Below are 20,433 nucleotides of genomic sequence, written 5' to 3'. Positions count from 1 at the left end.
AACATTCGACGGAACTAGCGCCTTAATGAATTGGCAAATATTTTACAATACTCACTTTTATAAGTCTCGAATGCAAACTGTACTGGTGGTACAAATATTGTGAACCATTCCTGCCGCCCATTCCACCACGTACGTTTTTGAATTGAAAAAGAGTACACAAAATTGTTTCTCGTAAAAAAAAAACACATGCAATAAAAAAGTACGATAAAGATTTTTGATTGGTCAAAACCGGTATAGAAGGGAGGGGCAGCGGCGGCGCATTTAGACCACTCCGGCGGCGCATTTAGACCACTCCGCCCTCCCAGCAGATTTAACAAATACAACAAATTCAAATTCGAAACCATTACATTTAAAAAAAATATTTTTGGTGGGTCATATATGTATCTTGTTTTTGTAAATAATAAATACAGACCATTTTCCTACTACTGTAATTCTTTAGTTTTATTAACCATATATACAATACAATTTAAGACAGACGAACCTGACCAGCAGGCGTTTTATTTATTTAGGAAACTTTAAATTTGCGTCAACCAGAACAAGAAGTAAGCAGATCAGATGATTAATTCGTTACTGGAAACTGAATCCTAGAAATTCATCGCACTACACAGTATTTCCACATGAAAAAGAGAATTATTGTGATGGGTGGTTTTAGAATTTGCATTTCAAAATTCATATATTCGTTATGCTTAATTAATATATCCCTGGAGACCTGCACTGATGTTATGCTTTAAAAAAATAACCATTGACCTGATCTCAAGTTGAAAAAAACGTAAGAATGTTTCTAATACTAAAATGACAAGTTATACTGTTGAACATTTTAAACTTTTTAAAACTGGCCCGCAATTTTATGACAAATTGATATGTAGTTTAAGTAGACAGTTTTGCAAATTTATATCAAAAAATTAACTGAACTTTTTAATATAATAACATGCGTAAATAGTATCATAATGAAATTTACAATCATACATCCCTAAATCATAGAAAATTATTACATTTTTTTTTAAAGAACCGTCAAGTAATATTTCATAATAATGTTCAATCTACATGTAATTCATACATTTGCTATAAAAATTAACACCAATTTAAAAACACAACCACATTTAATGGCGCCATAGCTTAGTGCTTAGTATGCTTCCAAAGCCCATAGTGCGGGGTTCAAATCATAGCTTTTGCCACATATCAATGTTTTTTTCAAGGCCAATTTTTATTACAGGCTTTTTTTAAAAATACAGTTAAATATTTGAATTCAATATGAAAAGCTACCATACATTGTATTTATTACAGTTACACATAATACAGTATACAACAATCCAAATGAATTAACTTTCATTAGACAGAATTCCACACTAATAATTCTAATATTGATATGTAAAAGTTACAGCAAAATAAATCTTTTGAAAACAATATGTTTGCAATTGTAAAAGTAGGAATGTTCAGGGGTAAATAAGGCACTGCATTTTTAAATATGTTTGTAGTTACAACATGATAATTTCCATTTAAAATTATCTTAAAAGATGCAGGGTTGTGCATAGCTCACAATGTGACTATTTAACCTGCAAAAGTCTGAAGACACTTGAAGTTATTCTACTTGATTTTGATCTCAAATTATAATAAATTATCCCTTTTAATTTACCTTGTTTAGTTACCTTAAACAATTTTGAAAATCATACACGGCTATGAGCGCTCACTGGCTAAACCCCATAGCTCCGGGGCAACTGGGTTTATCCAGTGACCGCTCATAGCCGTTACGCCACTGGACATAACACTTGGCATTTTCTAAGCACAATGTGAAAGGAAAAACAATGCAATAAAGGTTTAAAGCAGAAGAAAAGATAATTCAAATACAGTTTGTGTTGCTGATCATGTGCGCCTTGTTTACTGACCATGTTTATACTGACCACACACACTATATGGCAACATCATATAGCCTACCATAATGTTGATCGGAGAATGCCATCTATTACAGTATACAGTATACTGACCACTGTGCTGATGGCTCACTGTACAGTATGTTGATGTGTTAATTTGTTATGCTTGGCTACCACTCCAATGGTCCTGGGTTCAAGTCCCGTCACATGTCAGGATTTTTTCTAAGGACAAAATTACAACTCCACTCCTAAAGACTTGTAATAAGACTTTGTTTATGTAGTAGTATTAATGTAATGATCAGAAATTGCTGGATGGATCACCCTCATTAAATATGGTTAAAAAAAACTGTATTATAACAAACCTGATTGTATTCATACAATTTGATTGGTTAATTACGCATCACATGACATTTGGAATCAGAACTATCTCATGGATTGATATTATAATGGTGATAATGAATGGCTCTATTATGCACGTTCAGTTTTATTAAAAATAGAGCAGTCAATTTTTTAACTAGTAAAATATTCTCACCATCCAACTCATGAACATTCATTATTTATATACAGTCGACTCTCCCAATACCGAACTCTCTGAAAACCAGAAACTCTCACTATACCAAATTCTTTTTTACAATTAAAAACAAATTCCGAATACCGGAATTTCAGGAAAACCAGACATATTTGGCCAGCCTAAAGTTGTCTGGTATTGGGAGAGTTGACTGTACTATATTATATACTAATTAGGAACAGAACCATTGACCAATCATTCTTATATAGCGATTTCTGGTATCTAATATTATCAATATTCCACTTAGTAGTGCATTGAAGCAAGAGGTCCAATACACTCCAATGTTACCAATATTTCACTTCTATGTGCATTGAAGGTCCAGTACAAATCAATAGCTCTACAATGTAAGTACTTTACAGCCAGGTATAAAGTCAACATTTGCTCCAGTGCTACTATACTATTCACAAGTGAGTTTTGTTGTGGCTTACTTGATGACTCTAGCTCACCTATAAGATATAAAGGTCATTATTTCTTCATATACATTATGATTGCCCTCAAGATGTGAGATAATGGATATTAACAATTTCTGGTTTCAGTAGAGTTTCTTGTTTTTAAAAACTGAAGTTTTAGTATATAAATTTATGAAAAAATCTCTATTATGCTATAGCATGTATCAAGCATGTGCATGTCTTAAAGGTTTATCGCAAATAGCTTGATTTCTCGATGAACACCATTTCACAGTGCATAATGGGAAGAGCAAATGTCACGACGCGTACATACAAACAACTCATACCCGTTACGTTTGCTCCCCAACCCTTCCCATCATGTGTCGCTCACGTTATTTGCGATAAACCTTATTGCATTGTAATAATAATACTAATAGTGTCACTTAATGCAAATATAAAATGTCTCAATAAGTATTACTGCTTGGTTACCTTGATGAATGGATGTTCTAAAAGCTTGTTAGCAGTCCACCTGTCCTCAGGGTTATGCTGAAGGCAGTGAGATAGGAAATCTTTAGCCTCATCACTAGCTGTGTCAGGAATCTTTGGTATAGCGCCATCTCCTACCTTGTATACAATGTTGTATTCATGTTTGTACTCGTGCCAAGGGCGCTGGAAAATTGTAGATAGAAAATACAGGATGAGATTAAAACTGCTTGAGTTGGTAATTAAGATAGAAAATAATTTAATCAGACAACATACAGTGAATATTTTCAATTCTAGTGGGATAAATAACTATTACAGTCAGCTCTCCCAATACCAGAAACCTTTGGGCTGGCCTAATTTGTCTGGTTATCGGGAAAGTTTGGTATTCGGAATGTGTTTTTAATGGTAAAAATGAATTTGGAACCTTTTGAACCTCAAGGAAATTCTCGTTTTGGGAGAGTGTCCGGTATTCAGGGAGTCCTGTATTGGGAGAATTGATTGTATTTATACTTATGAGATTGATTATCAAGAAAAGTAATAGGAAACACTAAATTTATATGAAATTGCATAGAAAACAAATTTTACCTTTCCTGTGAGCATTTCTATACCTACACATCCTATACTCCAGATGTCTGAAGCACGACCATAGCCTTCTTTCTTCTCACTCTGTTTGATCACCTAATTAAATAAATGTATAAATTATAATCGGTTGTTGCCATTGCGGTGAGGTGATATTTTTTTATGGGGGGAGGTTACGTTCTGTTGAGGAAACATACATGAGAGTCTACATGGCCTCATCTGCAGCATAGTTGGTATTGAGAATTTTACAGAATATGGCTACCTAAGCTGCTGAATATTATTGTAAGTGGTACCATTGATGGTTAACATGCTTGCTTAGAAATCACACGATCCTGGGTTGAAATCTGTACTGTACATATTCCATGCTCTCTTTAATCTAGTATGGGTAAAAGCTATGTACACATTGAGCCCAGATTTCGGTCTGGTAGGTTGTAGTGTTTAAGAATAGAACCATTCACACTAACTTAGCCCAGAGTGTTCTCCAGCAATCTGACCAAATCTGTGTTTAGTGTGCGTGTTTACATGATAAATTGATAGTTGATTAACACTTACTTCTGGCGCCATGTATGCTGGAGTTCCAAGGTATTCTGACACCTCACCAGGCAGTGTATGACGTGTGCTCAACTTAATTGCACTACCAAAGTCACCCAACTTAAGGTGACCATCGGACGAAAGAAATATATTTGCACCTATCAAGAATAGAAATTTGAATATTAATTATTTAAGGTATTACTTCCTTAAATAAGTGCCAGGCACACACTATGTGTATCTTATAGTGCATGTGTATGTTCATGTGAATAAACATCAGTCTACTCTTGACAATCTCAGGCTTTTATTTGAGCAGAAATGGTATGTGCTTATCAAATCGTACTCCCAGAAAACTATTATCTTATCTTATTTTCACAAATCTCTTTTACTTTTTAAAATAAAGTACATTCTGGGAGAGCAAGATTTGGGCTTGTACAAGTATGTCTGATATATTCTTAAATTGAAAGAAGCTTAAATGTCTTGCCTTTTATATCTCTATGAATAATGCCATGCTCGTGTAGCACACTAACGGCAGTCACAATCTCATACATATAGTGTCTGATCATGTCTTCTGGTAGGCACTCTTCTGCAGCATCACCTAATGTACCGTCATCACAGTATTCCATGAAAATCAACAGTTCCTCCTGGAAAATATATTATTTATCAATATTATTAAACTCTGTCTACATTATCAAACTTGATGTGACAAAAAAAATGTGATGCGCCCATATATGGACATGATGTCATATCACTACTATATTTGGGCATATCACCACCATATTTGTGAACATCACACTTTTTGTCAAACTAGTTTGATAGTCTAGACAAAACGTTTGTTTCCTTTCCAAGTATTCAAACTTTGCTTCCTAATCCATGAAATACACCAAGCCATTTTCCCAAATATAATTACATAATGATTAGAAGACTGATCTAGGACTTAAGCTATGTCCGCACGGGTCTACCATTCTGTGGAAACAGAACAGGTGTGAATGTATCTCTATAATGTAATATGCATACCAGGAGGATACTCACCCTGTGAATCTCAACACCATAGTATTTTACAAGGTTTGGATGGATAATACTTTCAAATATCTTAATCTCATCGGCAAGGTCCCTTAATGCACTGTGATCATCAAAACGCTGTAGTCGGATCTAAAAAGAAAAATACAATGGTAAAAATGTTAAATGTATTATTCTGATCCGCAAGTTTAACTGGAAACTGAGGAAATTCGGATTAGACCCTCCACGGCAGCCAGCAGTGCAGCACCTACTAGATCAGCACACCGGGAGACAATCCCCTACTCTTTTTGAATAGTGTCCCAAGTTCTTTAACATGCACTGTTAAGTACACGGGACCAACGGCTTTACATCCCATCTGAAGGATGAGGCAATGAGAGTAAAGCATCTTGCCTAAGGATGCAATGGATGGTACAGATAACCTTGAACCCATGCTTATCACATGCTAGTCCAATATTATCATTAAACTCATAACATTATCACTCTCTGGTGTATATACAGCATGGGTCTCCCATCCAGAAAGCAACCGGGCCCAGCGTTGCTTAACTCAGTTAGGATCAAAACCAACAGCAGACTGGGAATATGCAAAAGGCGTTAATGGTATGAACTAGTTTAATGATAAATGAATGGTCTAGGGTGATTTGAATGGTCCTATTTACCTCCTTCACAGCAAGTGTTTCCCCAGTATCCATATTGATGCATGCATAGACAGTTGTTCCTTGTTGTCCCTCACCTTGAAAAAAACAATGAATTAGCATACAAGATACTAGCGATCTAACTTTCTGACATATCAATTAAAATATTTTTTATGGTGCCTTAAGCTCTATCGACACTATCATTCATTCATTTCATTCATCTTTTTATTTCGCAATACCACGATGACATAATATATCCATATCAATAAAGAAGCTTATCAAGCTTTACGAAAAAAGTGTGATGTGCCCAAATATGGTAGTGATATGACATCATTGTGTCCATACATCGGCACATCACATTTTTTGTGTCATATAAAATTTGATTGTGTGGACAGAGCTTTACACAATATAAGATTGAACTTTGACCAATGAGCTTTAATCATTACCTATTTTGAATCCTCTCTGCCACCTAAATTTGACCTTACGACAGTTGAACACCATGTTGTTATTGCTTGAATGGTTACTGACATGACCTATGACCCCATCATCTTGTAGCTTTTTCATGCGTGCTTCTTCCAGCACCGATACAGACTTGCGCATCTGTACAATACGTTTGCTAGGAACCTTATCGCTGAATTGAATTGGACTTGGTCGTTTATCCACTGGTTTGAAATTTAATTCTGTTTTTAAAGAGATAAAAGATGATAAGTAAGATAAGTAGGCCTATGGAGGAAGAATTAGATATGTAGGACTTAGATATAATAAGGGAACAACATCACCAAACTACTAAAATACGTTTGCCATAAATCTATCTAAATAATATTTGTGTTATTTATTTGTTGCTCTTCATAGAAACAGGATGAGAGCAAGAGTATAAAAATAGTATAAGCGCTACAGCTTGTTTCCATAGGGGTCCCCAATAATATCAGTGCCATATATGACCAAGATAATAGTCCCAGGGGTGCAGGCTACAAAATTGTGGAAAAATTAAGGGTTGGAATTATAGTATTGCATTAAGCTTGGTTCCCACTAGAACGTAACGCAAGGACGTAAACGCAACGCAAGCGTTTTAACCAATGACAAGCGAAGTTATAGACGGTTAGCAATCACAAGCGAATAAGCCATCGCTTGTGATTGGTCAATTCACTTGCGTTGCATTACGTCCTTGCGTTGCGTCGCTAGTGGGAACCATGCTTTAAGAATGGATTTGTCTTGTGTTAGCCTACATTTGAAAATTTGAGCAAGGGATTATTGGCAATGTAGTATAATTATTTACCAAGTCTATCTTCTGTGGGGCTACAGACAGGCCTGAATACGTCACTAGTGCTGCGGTGAAAGTCACTTGGCACTGGTGAGCCTGGTGTAGAATGAATGCTACGCCGTGCAGACTTGCTCATTGCAAGACTCTCCGGCGTTGGACTTGCTGGCCGATGAGTAGGGGCTATAAAATCAATAAAAAACATTATTCTTAACTATACTTTGTGAAAATATTATATTCAAGAGTCTTCAAGTCAAGTCAAGTCTTTTTAAATTAAAGCAATTTGAAACATTTTCCATCATTCAGACATTACGCTTTTCACGATTATTTTTCCATATTTTTCTGTTTTGGGCAGGATGGTATGTTATTGTGCTAACGTCTGCATTTTGTCTTTTTAAATCTTTTTTTATTGAATAAAAAATAGAGTGCTATAAATAGAAACATGGCTTACCTGGGCTAGCAGGGCAAGAGGTAGCTGGAGCTATAAATAGAAACATGACTTACCTGGGCTAGCAGGGCAAGAGGTAGCTGGAGCTATAAATAGAAACATGACTTACCTGGGCTAGCAGGGCAAGAGGTAGCTGGTGGCGATCCAATTACATACTGAATACATTTATACATAAGAGTCTTTATTTCCTAGGAAACAATAATAAAACAGTGTGTTTACTCTAAAGCTGTCTACACTATCAAATTTTATGTGAAAAAAAAAATGATGTGCCCATATATGGACACAATGATGTCATATCACTACCATATTTGAGCATATCACTACCATATTTGAGTACAGTTTTTTGTCAAACTAGTTTGATAGTGTAGACAGAACTTTACAAATGCATGGACTTAATGTGAAGAGTTTTTTATCGTTCATGATTTTCTTCTTTGAGTGAGATTTAGGCTTGGTGTGTACATTTTATCAAGAAGCAAATGGCAAAATATTCAATTGATTTTTTAGGCTTGCACATTAAAATCCAATTTCAATCTTCTATCAACTAAAAGGTAAGTCATGGTCGTGGTAAGTCAGTCCATTCTATAGTTGACGTACAGATAGGCTGCTACATCAGTACTTCTATGAATGGATGGCTTGTTGGTGACAACAGCGCCATTCGCAACACAATAATGCCTAACTAACAATGCTTACCAACCAATTGCATCTGTTGTACGTACCTGAAATTCACCATCCTCTAGATGAGCTATGTTCTTCGGATCACAGGCAATGATAAGAAAATCTAAACCATGCTGAGCCCATCTACACAGAAAGAAATCACAATATAATGTTACAGTTATTGTTGTAACCATGAACCTATCTAATTTATAGTGTCCATGTTGTAACTACAGTACCATCAGACAACATGTGCATTAATACACAAGTACTGTAATTTGTAAAAGTACTGTAAAATCAATGTGAATGTACAAAAATAAGTGTTGAAAAGCTCACAAAGAGAAATATGAGATGATGAGAAACATACCAAAAACATGTGATACAGAGAGACACACCAACAATATGGAACACAGAATTTTACAAATAGTTGTAGAAGTGCTAGAGTAATTGTATTCTGGGAGCAGGAAGGAGCGTTGGTATTGCTTCCTGCCTGAATGTTTTACCTTCCTGTTCAGGGCAAGGTGTGAGAACTTTCTTTGAATTACATCAATTGTGTTCATAAATAAAATTAATCTTTTTTTAGATAAATTTTAGCTACTTTATTTCAGGAGTGTTTTTCTGTACTGATTTTAAATAAAATAGTCTAAATTTAAAAATAAATAAATTCTTAGGCTCTCTCTACACTATCAAACGAGTTTGACAAAAAAGTGTGATATGCCCAAATATGGTAGTGATATCATATCATCATCATGTCCATATATGGGCACATCACATATTTTTTTCATCACATAAAGTTTGATAGTGTTTGACTAGATTGACAGAGATTTAGACATGTATTGTATTATAGGTTGTTTTGATGTTATTAATCCATTCAAAAGATAATAACATCATCATCATCATAACAGGAAACCTGAATGTCAGCCAATAATAAGTTTCTAAAATTAGTTTGAAGCGCTTTGTTTATAACCTTTATCACATCCTTATTTTTAACTGAGAGATTACTTATTTCAATACAACAAATTAATACAATACCTAGGTTTTCTTCCTTTGCCTTTTTCACATTTATCTACAACAAATTTCATCCAAGTTGTCGCAAACGTGAGCGATGATTTGCCGAGCCGTTGACGCAGTTCACCGGACAGAAGTCGTGCTACTTCTTTATGATACTACAAATTCAAAAATAAAATCATAACATTTTTTTTTGAGAATTAAAATAAAGGGAATGGTTTTACTCAACAAATATTTTGTTGTATCTAATGTTTTAATTTACTGCTTGCAATCTAACAACATGACAATGAGCTTGCCTTGCCAAGATATGAACTTGTAACAGTCCTTTGATCTTATGTCTGGCTGCAACAAATACCAACAATACTGTACTATTTACATATTCGTAGAACAAGGGCATACAGTAGAACTTATCGTGTCACAGCCACAGATAAACTTTTTGATCTTCAGAGCTCAGCATCCTCTTGTTAGATTGCCTTGCTTAGTGTAACATAATCTGAACTTTAACCTATTCTCGGTAATAATTTATAGTTACCTCAAATCCAACCGCAAAGCATCTATGCATAGTTTCTTTGAAATACTTGCAGAGTCTAGACGTGTCGTTAGGGTCAATATCATGGATGCGGTCAATGTCAAGATTCTCACGTATCTTATAAATACATGCAGTTAACGTTTCACCATGTTTCAAGGCATTTGTCTGTCAAAATAGAGAATATTTGTATTAAAGTACTTTTACAAAATTACATAGAAATCACTATTCAGTTATTGTGTAATTTGAAAATGTCTATTAAGCTTTGTCTACACTATCAAACTTTATGTGACAAAAAATGTGATGTGCCCATATATGGACATGATGTCATATCACTACCATTTTTGGGCATATCACTACCATTTTTGGGCATAACACTACCATATTTGGACAAATCACACTTTATTTGTCAAACTAGTTTTTTAAGTGCAGACAGAGCTTTAGAGATAATGTGATCCTTAATCGGATTTTGTAATATTTAAGTAGGATTTTTTTAGACTGCTGCAGGCGTCAGTGAAGCTAACTGTACTCACCTTAAGTTCTGACAAGGCATCTGATATTGTGTTATGACTTGAGGTAGTTTCAATGACTAGAGCAACATCACTACCCACAGCTTTCTCAAAAGCTTTGCGTTGGCTTGACAGTTGAGATGAATGGTTAACAACCAGTAAAAGATTTTCAACCTAAATTTTAGAAAACACAAATATAAGAAAAAAGTCATTCATTCATTGAAACAATTGAACATTCTTGGTCTTGTCCATAGACTAGTTTTTAAAATGCAAATAAGCACTTTTCAAAGTGCATCTATGGTTTCAGAATAAGAGTTTTGAAAAGTGAAAATGATCTTGTTAGGTGTACTACAAACTATCTGTTTTAATCTTCAAATCTATTTTAGTGTGATTTTCCGTTATATTGTTTGTTGTATATATAAAATTTTTATTCTGAAACAAAGTGATCAATCAATCAATCAATCAATCTAAAAGTCACAAAAAATGTATAGAACTGAATCTGTACAGAAATCCAAATTACCTGTATATCGACCAGTGCTATAGTCCTCTCAACGTTCAGTGGAACATCCACACAATCTCCACGCCAAATGTCAACTTCTTCAGATTTGACCAATAACAGATAGCCTTCCTCGCTGGACGGACTTGACTGGATGAAGTCGTCACGACCGCAGAGGTCGCTCAGTAGCTGACGAATTTGTTGGATGTTCTCTTTGATATGTTCCGGCACAAATAACATGTGACCAGGACTGTCTAGTTTAATCTGTGAAGAAAATACCAATATGGTTTTAACTAATAGTCATGTTACATACTTTTCTCTATTATAAGGGCATGTGGCGCAGTGTGTTGGACGTTCGACAACAGATTGTGAGATCGAGGTTGGAATCCAACTCTCGCCGCATTACTTGTATCCTTAGGCAAGATACTTTACTTACGTTTGCCTCTCTCCACCCAGGTGTAAAAATGGGAACCCGGTTAGATCAAGACACAACTTTGCGCTGATTACTAGCTGCATTATGGGAGTATTTTTCCATATGTGTTTGATCAGGAAAAATGACTGGGTAATAATGTTCAGCGCTTAGAGGTTTCACAACATTAGGCGCTATATAAATCCAGGATATTATTATTATTATTATTATTGTTGTACATTGGCATACAAAAGAAACTTTGATATACATGTACTATATTTCTATCAACATGGCAAATTTATTGTTTCAGGTATATTTTTTTTTAAATCAAATTATAATACCATACTCACCCTAACATGTTTTGAATTCTCTAAATCTTGAAGCAGTCTGCCCGTTGAAACTGATAAATGAAACTCAGCTGCAATTTCCAAATCCTGCAAAGAGGTCAACAAAACAAATCATAAATCTCTGTCTACACTATCAAATTTAATGTGATGCACCCATATATGGACATGATGATGTCATATCACTACCATCACCATATCACTTTAAAATAAAGTTACCTATTATCTTTCTCTGCAAGCTGATGACTTACAAATTACAAAATTCTAAAATCGTTTATTCAGTACAAAAAAACCATAAAAAAGTCTTACTTTTCGCAACATTTTTGCAAAACTCAATGCTCTTGAGGTTCTCTCCCTTGCTTCATAAAATAGCTGTTTTATTCTTCTACAATAATCTCTTGTGCTCTGTCTGAGAAGGTAAAAACAAAGACCAAGGAGGGAGTAAACTTTAGGGCGAAAATATACTAAAGCAACTAAAACAAATCCATTTTACGTTCAGACTATAAATTATTTATTTATTCTTTATAATGGGTAGCTTCTTCAGTTAGAAAGTGCCAGTGTATAGTACTATGTTGAGTTTGTGACAGTGGCTGTGTGTGAACTAGTACACCGGGGTAACCCCCCTACTCGTCTCAAAAGACGTACTAGGTTCTTTAAAGTGCAGATGTGTACACTGGACCAACAAATACATAGTTAACATTTGGATGTAGTCACTCAATGTCGCTATGTATGTATTTATACTCCTTAATTAAAGCTTGTGATATGACGTATATAAAGTCATTAAATTGCAACTTACATAATATTTGGAAGATCCAATGTGCTGTCTTGAAGTCCAGAGCATATTTCATCGGTGTCACCCTCAAGGTATTCACTTGTAGAAGCCAGAAGACTCTTTGCCATAATGCTATATAAAACAAATAAAGACTAGTTCACTTATTGCTATTGTTAAGCTCTGTCTACACTATCAAAAAAAGTTTGATATACCCAAATATGGTAATGATATGACATCATCCTGTCTATATATGGGCACATCACATTTCGTAACATAAAGTTTGATAGTGTAGCTTTAAGCACTATCAAATTATTTGGAAAAAAAAAGTGTGATGTGCCCAAATATGGTAGTGATATGTCATCATCATGTCTATATGGTCACATCACATTTCGTTGTAGACGGTGTAGACAGAGTTTTAGTCTTCTTTTGATTAGACAAAAGTTTCACTAAAAAATAACTTTTCAATAATACAGTTTTAAGTCAGTCGCACATTGCTAATGAATTACTTATATTGATTTTAAACTCTAAAAAGATCTAAAAATCTATTATAAGTTAAGTACAACTTACCAAAATCTTTTACCAGCCTCAGATTCTCCACTTCTTATATGAGGGCAGAATTCTTTTGAGAAAGCCCACTCCTCTTCTAAAATGTTCTTCAAACTCGCTGAAGCACAAGGTGATCGTTGAAGCATAGACATCCATATATGGAGATATTCAAAATACACCTATAACAAAGAGGTTATATTATAATTTACTAGAGAGTGAACTCCAATGTAACCTTAGCTCAAAAAGTGATTCACCATGAAGAGGGACCACATGATACAGTTGCTGAGGATTGTTCTTATCACTTAGCTGCTGATAAGTGTGTAATATATGTTTGTAAGTAATACTGTATTACAATCGTCATCTCATCATCAGAATTGCCTTTGCATCTAAATCACAAACATTAATTCATTTTAAAGATGAAAATATTTAAAGATGAAAATACTGAAAGTTGAAAATATTCAAAGATAACTAAAATACCTCAAGCATATTCTTCAAGTTTTCTTCATATTCTTCAATGTCTGTGTCAGCATCCAGACTTTCACAAACAACGGCTTGCACCATTCTATGGTAGTAACCTTTGACCCAGACCGCCCATCGAATCACCTCCTTACACTCGTGTATTAGCTGAGAAACAAGAACCACAGAATCACAATCACACACATAGCATGGAACTACCTTATCAATCAATCAATTCACAATTATTTACTCATCCTTTATAAATATAGGAACTACCTTATAGCTACGTGTTTATAGCCAGTGCTCGCAGAATTGCCTGGCCGAAATCCTGCGGCAATTACAAATCATGTCGGGAATTTAGAATTTCTCTACTCGTGTCCCGAAGGTCAACGTAAATTGAAAAATATTCCTAAACCACAATTCATATACATCAAGTTTCTCCAAGCTAGTACTCTTGCCTTAGAAACTTTCTCATAAGATTGATATCAAAGGAAAACTGATATACTTATATATCGACTATGTTTTAGGAAAGGTGACCCCTGAATTATCTCAGGTGTGCTTTTGCAAGTTATCCATTCTACTAGATGAAACATAGCTACTTGGTTGACGGTTCCTTTGAATGCCAGATAAGCATTATATTTATCAAATTCCCGAATTGCAACCCAAAATTTTAAGATTCTGCAAGAACATTAGGTCATGGAGCTGTTCCAACAATTTGGGGAAAGGCTTTACACTGCATGTAATGTAATGAAATGTTACTTGTTTTTATAGCTAAATCTCTGTCGAAACTTTCAAACTAGTTTGACTAAAAAAGTGACATGCCCAATTATGGTAGTGATATGCCCAAATATGGTAGTGATATGACATCATCATATCCATATATAGGCACATTTTTTGTCACATAAAATTTGATAGTATAGACAGAGCTTAAGACACAAAATACAATATTTACCTGATTTATACTGTGGATAGAAGGTTCTGCAACGGCTGCTGGTTTTTGCGCAAGGCGGAACTGTAAGCTTTCATGCATGACATCCAACAGAACACGAAGCAGAAACAGATAAGCATGCCTAACGAACAAAACATCAGAGCAAATGTGAATATAGTCAAAGGAGAGTGGGTTCATTGTCTATTTGTGAGGGAGGAAGGGTGTTTCATGTCAAAGTACAGGTGATGGGTAATTATAAGTTAATACAGTGGAGTTGTCATTATAAGAAGTACAGGTGGATGATGGGTAATTATAAGTTAATACAGTTTAGTTGTCATTATAAGAAGTACAGGTGGGTGATGGGTAATAACTTGATACAGTGTAGTTGTCGTTATAACATTGGAATACCCATACATTATTTAAACCACCTTGATACCACTCTAGACTCGCTTCTTAATGTGTTCATCAGTAAACTATACCTGAATGATGGTAGATTCATTTCTTGAAATTCTTGGCTGTGACAGCCATGTTTAATAAAGCAAGAAGTCTTAGGATCATTGACATTAGCAGAGCAGGTATCCAGACAAGGGTGACTAGGATATTCCTCAACCTGCAAGGAAGTTAAATATAATATAACAATCATTAGTAAGTATACTTGCCAGCCTCAGACAGAATTTCCTAAAAAATGGCCTTCTTGTTAGTGGTGTCCCCTGAATAGGGGTTGGAAAGTCCCCTTAATAGATGTGTCCTCTAAGTAGGGGTTGGCTGTACATATATATTTCCCTTTGTTCGTTTCATGTGAAACTGTTTTCTTAATAGGGGTGTTCCAAAAGAAGGATTAAGATCAATGTGGATAGTCTACACTAATGCAGTACTGTATATTGTTAAATTGTTGCTACTGCATTCATATTATACAGCATACAGACAGATGTAGGCTCCCACTTCTAGCCCATGATCACCTTTGTATTTCTCGTTCAACTTACCTTTGAGGAATCAGTGACAATATCAGATTGTGATGATTTTTCAAGCGCCATTTTTGCTCGTGTCAAAGTTGGACCTATGATGGACTGCAGCGCAATCATTGTTTTTTCCAAACCGTTATGCTTCAGACCGCTGTCCACGTAAGGTCTATACATATACGCTGTACCCTCCTCATCAAAACTAAAATGACATGAACTGAAAATGCGCGTAATGGGTGATTTTTCCGACCTAGGGGTATTGACCGGTGTGCTGCTAGGTGTGTCATCAGAGAGGGCAACTGGTGTGTGTTCGGGTGTGTCATCAGTAGATGACAGAACATCATCTTCTATCTCCAGATCTTGATGATCGGCAGAGTCTTCTCGAACACTCGCCAGACTCTGACGACTTTTTTTCGGATACGGTTTAACGATATCGGAATTGCCGTTAATTGAGTATTGCGCGTTGTATGCCATTCCAGGCCAGTTACCCGTGTCATAAACATCAAGATGACGACCTAGCAATTTCAATTTATGTGAAATATCGACAGTAATGTTAATCCATAAATTCAAAGTGTTAATCTGTCGGGTAAACGATGGATTGGTAAAGTCTGATATACCACCCTCTAGAGCTCTCGAAGATATGAACAATTTTTGTACATTCTCGAAATCTCGCAATAGAGGATGGATTTGTCGGTGAGCTAATTGCATCATTTTCATCATTGCTGTTACTTCGAAGCCGAACGCAAGCGAACATCTTCGTAACATGGGAGCCGAATCTGAGGTATCTGAAAATATGCTCCCTTCTCTGCCTCTGTCAATATTGGAATCTGAAAGACTATGTGGAATGTAAGACATGTCATCGTCTTCATCTCCAAGAGCAGAATCATCGTTGCCATCAGAACTAAATAAACGACGAGTCGTCTGCAGTGACTTGCTCCGCTGTATCCCGGATATTATTGGTTCAAATCTAAATTTCAATATTCTATCGACAACTTCCTTTGCTTTTAAACGAGCTTGGTATAATAATACATCTTGTTGTTCCATGTCTACACAGTTATGCCACGCTTGCAGTTCCAACCATAATAACTCCGACAGCTCAGCCTGCCAGAACTCTAGTTGTTGACTGTTCTGTCTCTGCACACTCAGCTTACTGATATCTGTACTTTTTTCCTTTTTCGAATTACTTGCTCCCATTTTGATAAGTAATGAAAACGTTTTATGGAAGGTAAGGCGGTCTTCTGAACATTCACTTATTTGACTTCCGGTTGATGTTGGTCGTTTCTTCGAGGCATTATTCGGTGAAAGAGGGGGACTAACTTGTTGGTAAGTTAAACTCTTGAAACGATTACTTGAGTAACTTGACAGTGTATTAATCGGTTCCTGTACAATACAACTTTTATTATCTCTGATTGAGATCTTCTCCTCCCGTTGCTGGTCTCGTTCCTTCATCATATGTATCTTCTTTTTATTGTACATCTCCTTCGCATCGGCTCCGCAACCCTCCTGCGAGTTTTTACGGGTTACAGGTGGGAAATCGCATTCATTAAATGAATTGTTCTGTCCTTTGAACTTGTTCGGTTTTGAACACCCGCCATAAATGACTTTTGCTTTTTCTTTTCTGCCAGCACGTTTCAGTTCTCGTTGATTGAGAGGCGGAGTTGTTCCATATGTGTAATTACGAGCGATCTCTATGTCTAGAGAATGGAATGGTCCGTCATCATCGTAACTGTTGGAAGCATCTCTTTCTATATCCAAAACTTCGAACTCATCATCATGGTCTTGTAATCTGCAAGAAAAAAATATGTACACACTGCAGAAAGGCACCAGAACCTGCTCTAAAATGGGTGTGATTACACGCAGTGACATTGCAACATGCCTAAATAGGATTGTACCCCACTCTTAAATTCAGATCTACATCACTTGATTAATTAATAACATTGATTTTTGTTTATTAAAAATATGAGCTTTAAAAATTAAATAATAATTAAATACCATAACAATTATGACTAGTTAGTAGTACTAGGTAAGGTGCAGCTACCCTAGTACCCCCAAACTTGTCTGCAGTAGGCTACTTCTATATGACAATTATGCCTCCTACTGTGACTTGAAACCTAGAATTAATCTGATCAACCTATATAGGCTAGGCCTAGGCCAATTATCCCTGTCCTTAGACTGTAGCCTATCCTATGCGTCCGTGTGTCCGATTGATTGTGCTGGCCTCTCTCTAGCCTACCTACTAAATAATCATATATTATCATAAATCCAAGCACGGCAACCTCAATTAAGTCATTCTTCGAATGGTTTATTAATAAATAATAATAATTGTGCCAAATAAAATCAATTTCCAACCTCTTATCATCATCAAAATAACTTTTTTCCTTGACCCTAGCCATTTCACGTCAAAACATTGTTGTTCTTCCGAAAAAGGAAAAAAAATAAATAATCGTATAGGCCTACAGCATATCATAGAGGGCGGTACTAATGTTTTTTAAATTATCACACACACACGTACAGGAACAGGTGGTCGGTCGTCAATTTTAATTATAAAAATTAAATATTGATAAATCAGCTAACAAAATGAAAACTCAGTCCTCGCCTTTATCACAAAAATACACAGACATTTTTGTTTACAAATAGCAAATAGATAAAATATCCAAAACAGAAATTTAGTTCTTTTTTTTATTTATTTTTTAGAGCATTATAGCTAGGCTATTATAGAAAAATTATAAACATAATCATATCCAGATTAACATACTTTTCTAGGATGCATTTTTTTCCAGTGACGTCTTTGAAGAATAGATATTATACTTCAGTACTTAAATAATGCGTGTATCATTATTATTATATTATAACATATTATTTTGATTTGTTGTTTGCATTTCGATTGTTTCCCAACGGACGGTTTATTGAGGAACTTATTTCAGACTACAATTCAGACTTTTCTTTGACTTTTATGAAACCATTATCTTTTATGATTTGAGCAAAAGCCTTGGCTGATGCACGTGCTGTTCTAGGTCTATCCGGGTCGTTAAAGTCCACATGGAAGAGACCAAATCGCTCGTTGTATCCTTCGGCCCATTCAAAGTTGTCCATCAAAGTCCAGGCGATATAACCTTTTAAATTCACCCCATCAATCTGTTGGGCTAAAGAATAAAACATAAAATTATTATCATGGTGCTATAAGGTGATGGTGACGTCAATGAATTAGACACTTCATTGCCGACAGTGATAATTTACCTTTTAATATCTCATTAATGTACGCTCTATAATACGTAACTCTGTCCGTATCCTCCAATCTCACTGGCCCGTCATTCTCCGACATTCCATTTTCCGTAATATATACTGGTATATCACCATACGTCTTCTTGATCCATTTAAGAGTCCTACGCAACCCCCATGGAACCGGTCTCAACCACCAGGAACCAGTTCTGTCCCAAGAATCGTCTTCGCTGGCTTTGTAGTCAAGATCGGACATGATGTTTGGGATCAGAGACGCATCTACCTTATTTTCGATGTAACTGGTCGAGTAATGATTCAAGCCAAAGAAATCCGCAGAACCTTTCAACATCTGTTTCTCTTCCTCTGTAAATTCCGGGAATCTGGATGATGTTAGACCGACTGCTCGGCTCTTTGCGGCAATTAGTTCCTTTGCAACTTCAGGATAATCACCCGTTAGGAATACCGGATGAGCAAACCAGCCAAGTTCACCAGTTAATGCACGATGGGCAGCTGCACGGTCAGCATCAGTGTCCGTTTTAGGCTCGTACCAACGCGCGTGAAGAGTAATACCGACAACTCCATTTTGCGATGCTCTGTATTTTTTATCGTACAGATGATACGCGCTTGCATGTGCTTTTAGGACAATGTGACCGGCTCGGTAAGCACCCCAGCCCAGGTGAGTCTTTCCAGGTGCGTGGTAACCGATCTCGTAGCCAAAAACAGTGAATACGGTTGGTTCGTTGAAGGTAATCCACTTCGTAACCTTTCCTCCGTATTCATTGAAGCAAAAATCTGCGTACGCTACGAATAACGCATGCATAAGTTCGTTCTCCCAGCCGCCGATATCCATCAATACCTGTGGCATATCCCAGTGGTAAAGCGTCACCATTGGTTGGATGTTAGCAGAAAGCAGGGCATCGATCAGGTCATGGTAATACTGTACGCCAGCTGGATTGATCTCATCTGGTGTTCCTTTGGGCATGATGCGAGACCAGGATAGTGAAAACCTGTAATGATTGACACCCAATTCCTTAAGATTCTTTACGTCTTCTGCGATCTTGTGGTAACTATCACAGGTCACATCGGCTGTCTGGTTCAAATGCGTCTTTCCAGGAGTATGAGCGAACGTATCCCAAACACTTGGTCCCTTGCCGTCTTCGTTCCAGGCCCCTTCGATCTGGTACGATGCCGTGGCAACTCCCCAAGCAAAGTCTTCCTGAAACTTTCCGTAGTAGAATGCATCTCGCTCAGGATCCGTGAACTGTTTGTAAAGAAACTCGTCTTCTGCCAACGTCCCAACGCACAAGGTGACGAAGAGTATAGCAAACAACTGCCCCTGCATATTGGATCCTATCCTATGTAAACTATAAAAAAATAAAATACACAAAGTAACATGAATTTTTATACAATCTGAGCACGCGGAACAAGAACAGAAATAATGAAGCCGGTATTATTAAATTAGATTTACACGTGGTAATTCGTAAGGCATGTACAGGATTTGATTTCGAAAGATGCACAGCGGCCACAAAGTCCATGCTAATTTGTCTGCTGCATGGTTCTGTGTATGTAGGTAGAGCTTATGGATAGCGTGATACAAATACGGCAACTAGTGCTAAAAGTCTTGTTTTAAAACAACAATATAAATGTAAATTTTACCTCTTTGGAGATCGCTAAAATCCAGTACACCTACTACTGAAAAACCCCCGGTTGGAAAGAATCCAATCTATGCAAAAATTGAACAAATATGCCGCGTGAATATAGTTCAATATCGGGTTATCTGCAAATGTAAAGTTTAGTCTGGCTGAACCCTTGTAATGTACGGTACATATCAGATTATTAT

At 36.2% G+C, this 20,433-nt stretch overlaps 2 protein-coding genes across 5 annotated transcripts in view; both read right to left on the bottom strand.

Moving 5' to 3' along the window:
• Nucleotides 1–17,790, bottom strand: part of LOC144847617 (mitogen-activated protein kinase kinase kinase 4-like) — a 42,194-nt gene extending 24,404 nt beyond the window's left edge. The window contains exons 1-24 of one of the 4 annotated variants that reach the window (XM_078704063.1): nt 17,724–17,790; nt 15,399–17,160; nt 14,895–15,025; nt 14,440–14,557; nt 13,509–13,655; nt 13,053–13,210; nt 12,510–12,617; nt 12,023–12,122; nt 11,720–11,803; nt 10,985–11,224; nt 10,489–10,638; nt 9,962–10,123; nt 9,454–9,587; nt 8,487–8,568; nt 7,880–7,958; nt 7,341–7,505; nt 6,511–6,744; nt 6,089–6,162; nt 5,445–5,564; nt 4,897–5,056; nt 4,437–4,573; nt 3,891–3,983; nt 3,312–3,491; nt 440–2,882 (exon numbers count right to left, since the gene is read on the bottom strand). In XM_078704063.1, the coding sequence (XP_078560189.1) occupies nt 2,874–2,882; nt 3,312–3,491; nt 3,891–3,983; nt 4,437–4,573; nt 4,897–5,056; nt 5,445–5,564; nt 6,089–6,162; nt 6,511–6,744; nt 7,341–7,505; nt 7,880–7,958; nt 8,487–8,568; nt 9,454–9,587; nt 9,962–10,123; nt 10,489–10,638; nt 10,985–11,224; nt 11,720–11,803; nt 12,023–12,122; nt 12,510–12,617; nt 13,053–13,210; nt 13,509–13,655; nt 14,440–14,557; nt 14,895–15,025; nt 15,399–17,160; nt 17,724–17,767 (4,671 nt within the window). In that variant the 5' untranslated portion in view covers nt 17,768–17,790 and the 3' untranslated portion in view covers nt 440–2,873. Of the gene's footprint in view, nt 1–439; nt 2,883–3,311; nt 3,492–3,890; nt 3,984–4,436; nt 4,574–4,896; nt 5,057–5,444; nt 5,565–6,088; nt 6,163–6,510; nt 6,745–7,340; nt 7,506–7,879; nt 7,959–8,486; nt 8,569–9,453; nt 9,588–9,961; nt 10,124–10,488; nt 10,639–10,984; nt 11,225–11,719; nt 11,804–12,022; nt 12,123–12,509; nt 12,618–13,052; nt 13,211–13,508; nt 13,656–14,439; nt 14,558–14,894; nt 15,026–15,398; nt 17,161–17,723 lie in introns of those variants that run through there. The other 3 variants (XM_078704064.1, XM_078704067.1, XM_078704065.1) reach the window with 3 other exon arrangements.
• Nucleotides 17,791–18,063: 273 nt separating this feature from the next.
• LOC144847890 (cytosolic beta-glucosidase-like) lies at nt 18,064–20,389 on the bottom strand. The gene is made up of 3 exons (XM_078704456.1): nt 20,250–20,389; nt 18,612–19,957; nt 18,064–18,517 (listed from the first exon to the last, which is right to left on the bottom strand). Exons 2-3 carry the CDS (start codon nt 19,933–19,935, stop codon nt 18,300–18,302), a joined length of 1,542 nt encoding a protein of 513 aa, XP_078560582.1. The 5' UTR covers nt 19,936–19,957; nt 20,250–20,389; the 3' UTR covers nt 18,064–18,299.
• Between the last annotated feature and the right edge of the window lie 44 nt (nt 20,390–20,433).

The sequence above is a fragment of the Antedon bifida genome, chromosome 7, assembly GCF_963402885.1.
Source record: "Antedon bifida chromosome 7, ecAntBifi1.1, whole genome shotgun sequence".
NCBI lineage: Eukaryota > Metazoa > Echinodermata > Crinoidea > Comatulida > Antedonidae > Antedon > Antedon bifida.
This window is presented reverse-complemented; position numbering and strand designations above follow the sequence as displayed.

Bases quoted from the DNA above. Each gene is read 5' to 3' on its own strand.
- LOC144847890 (XM_078704456.1), bottom strand. From the start codon at position 19,935: ATGCAGGGGCAGTTGTTTGCTATACTCTTCGTCACCTTGTGCGTTGGG. The intron at 18,518-18,611 runs GTAAATTATCAC...TTTATTCTTTAG, and splicing joins CATTAATGAGATATTAAAAG to CCCAACAGATTGATGGGGTG.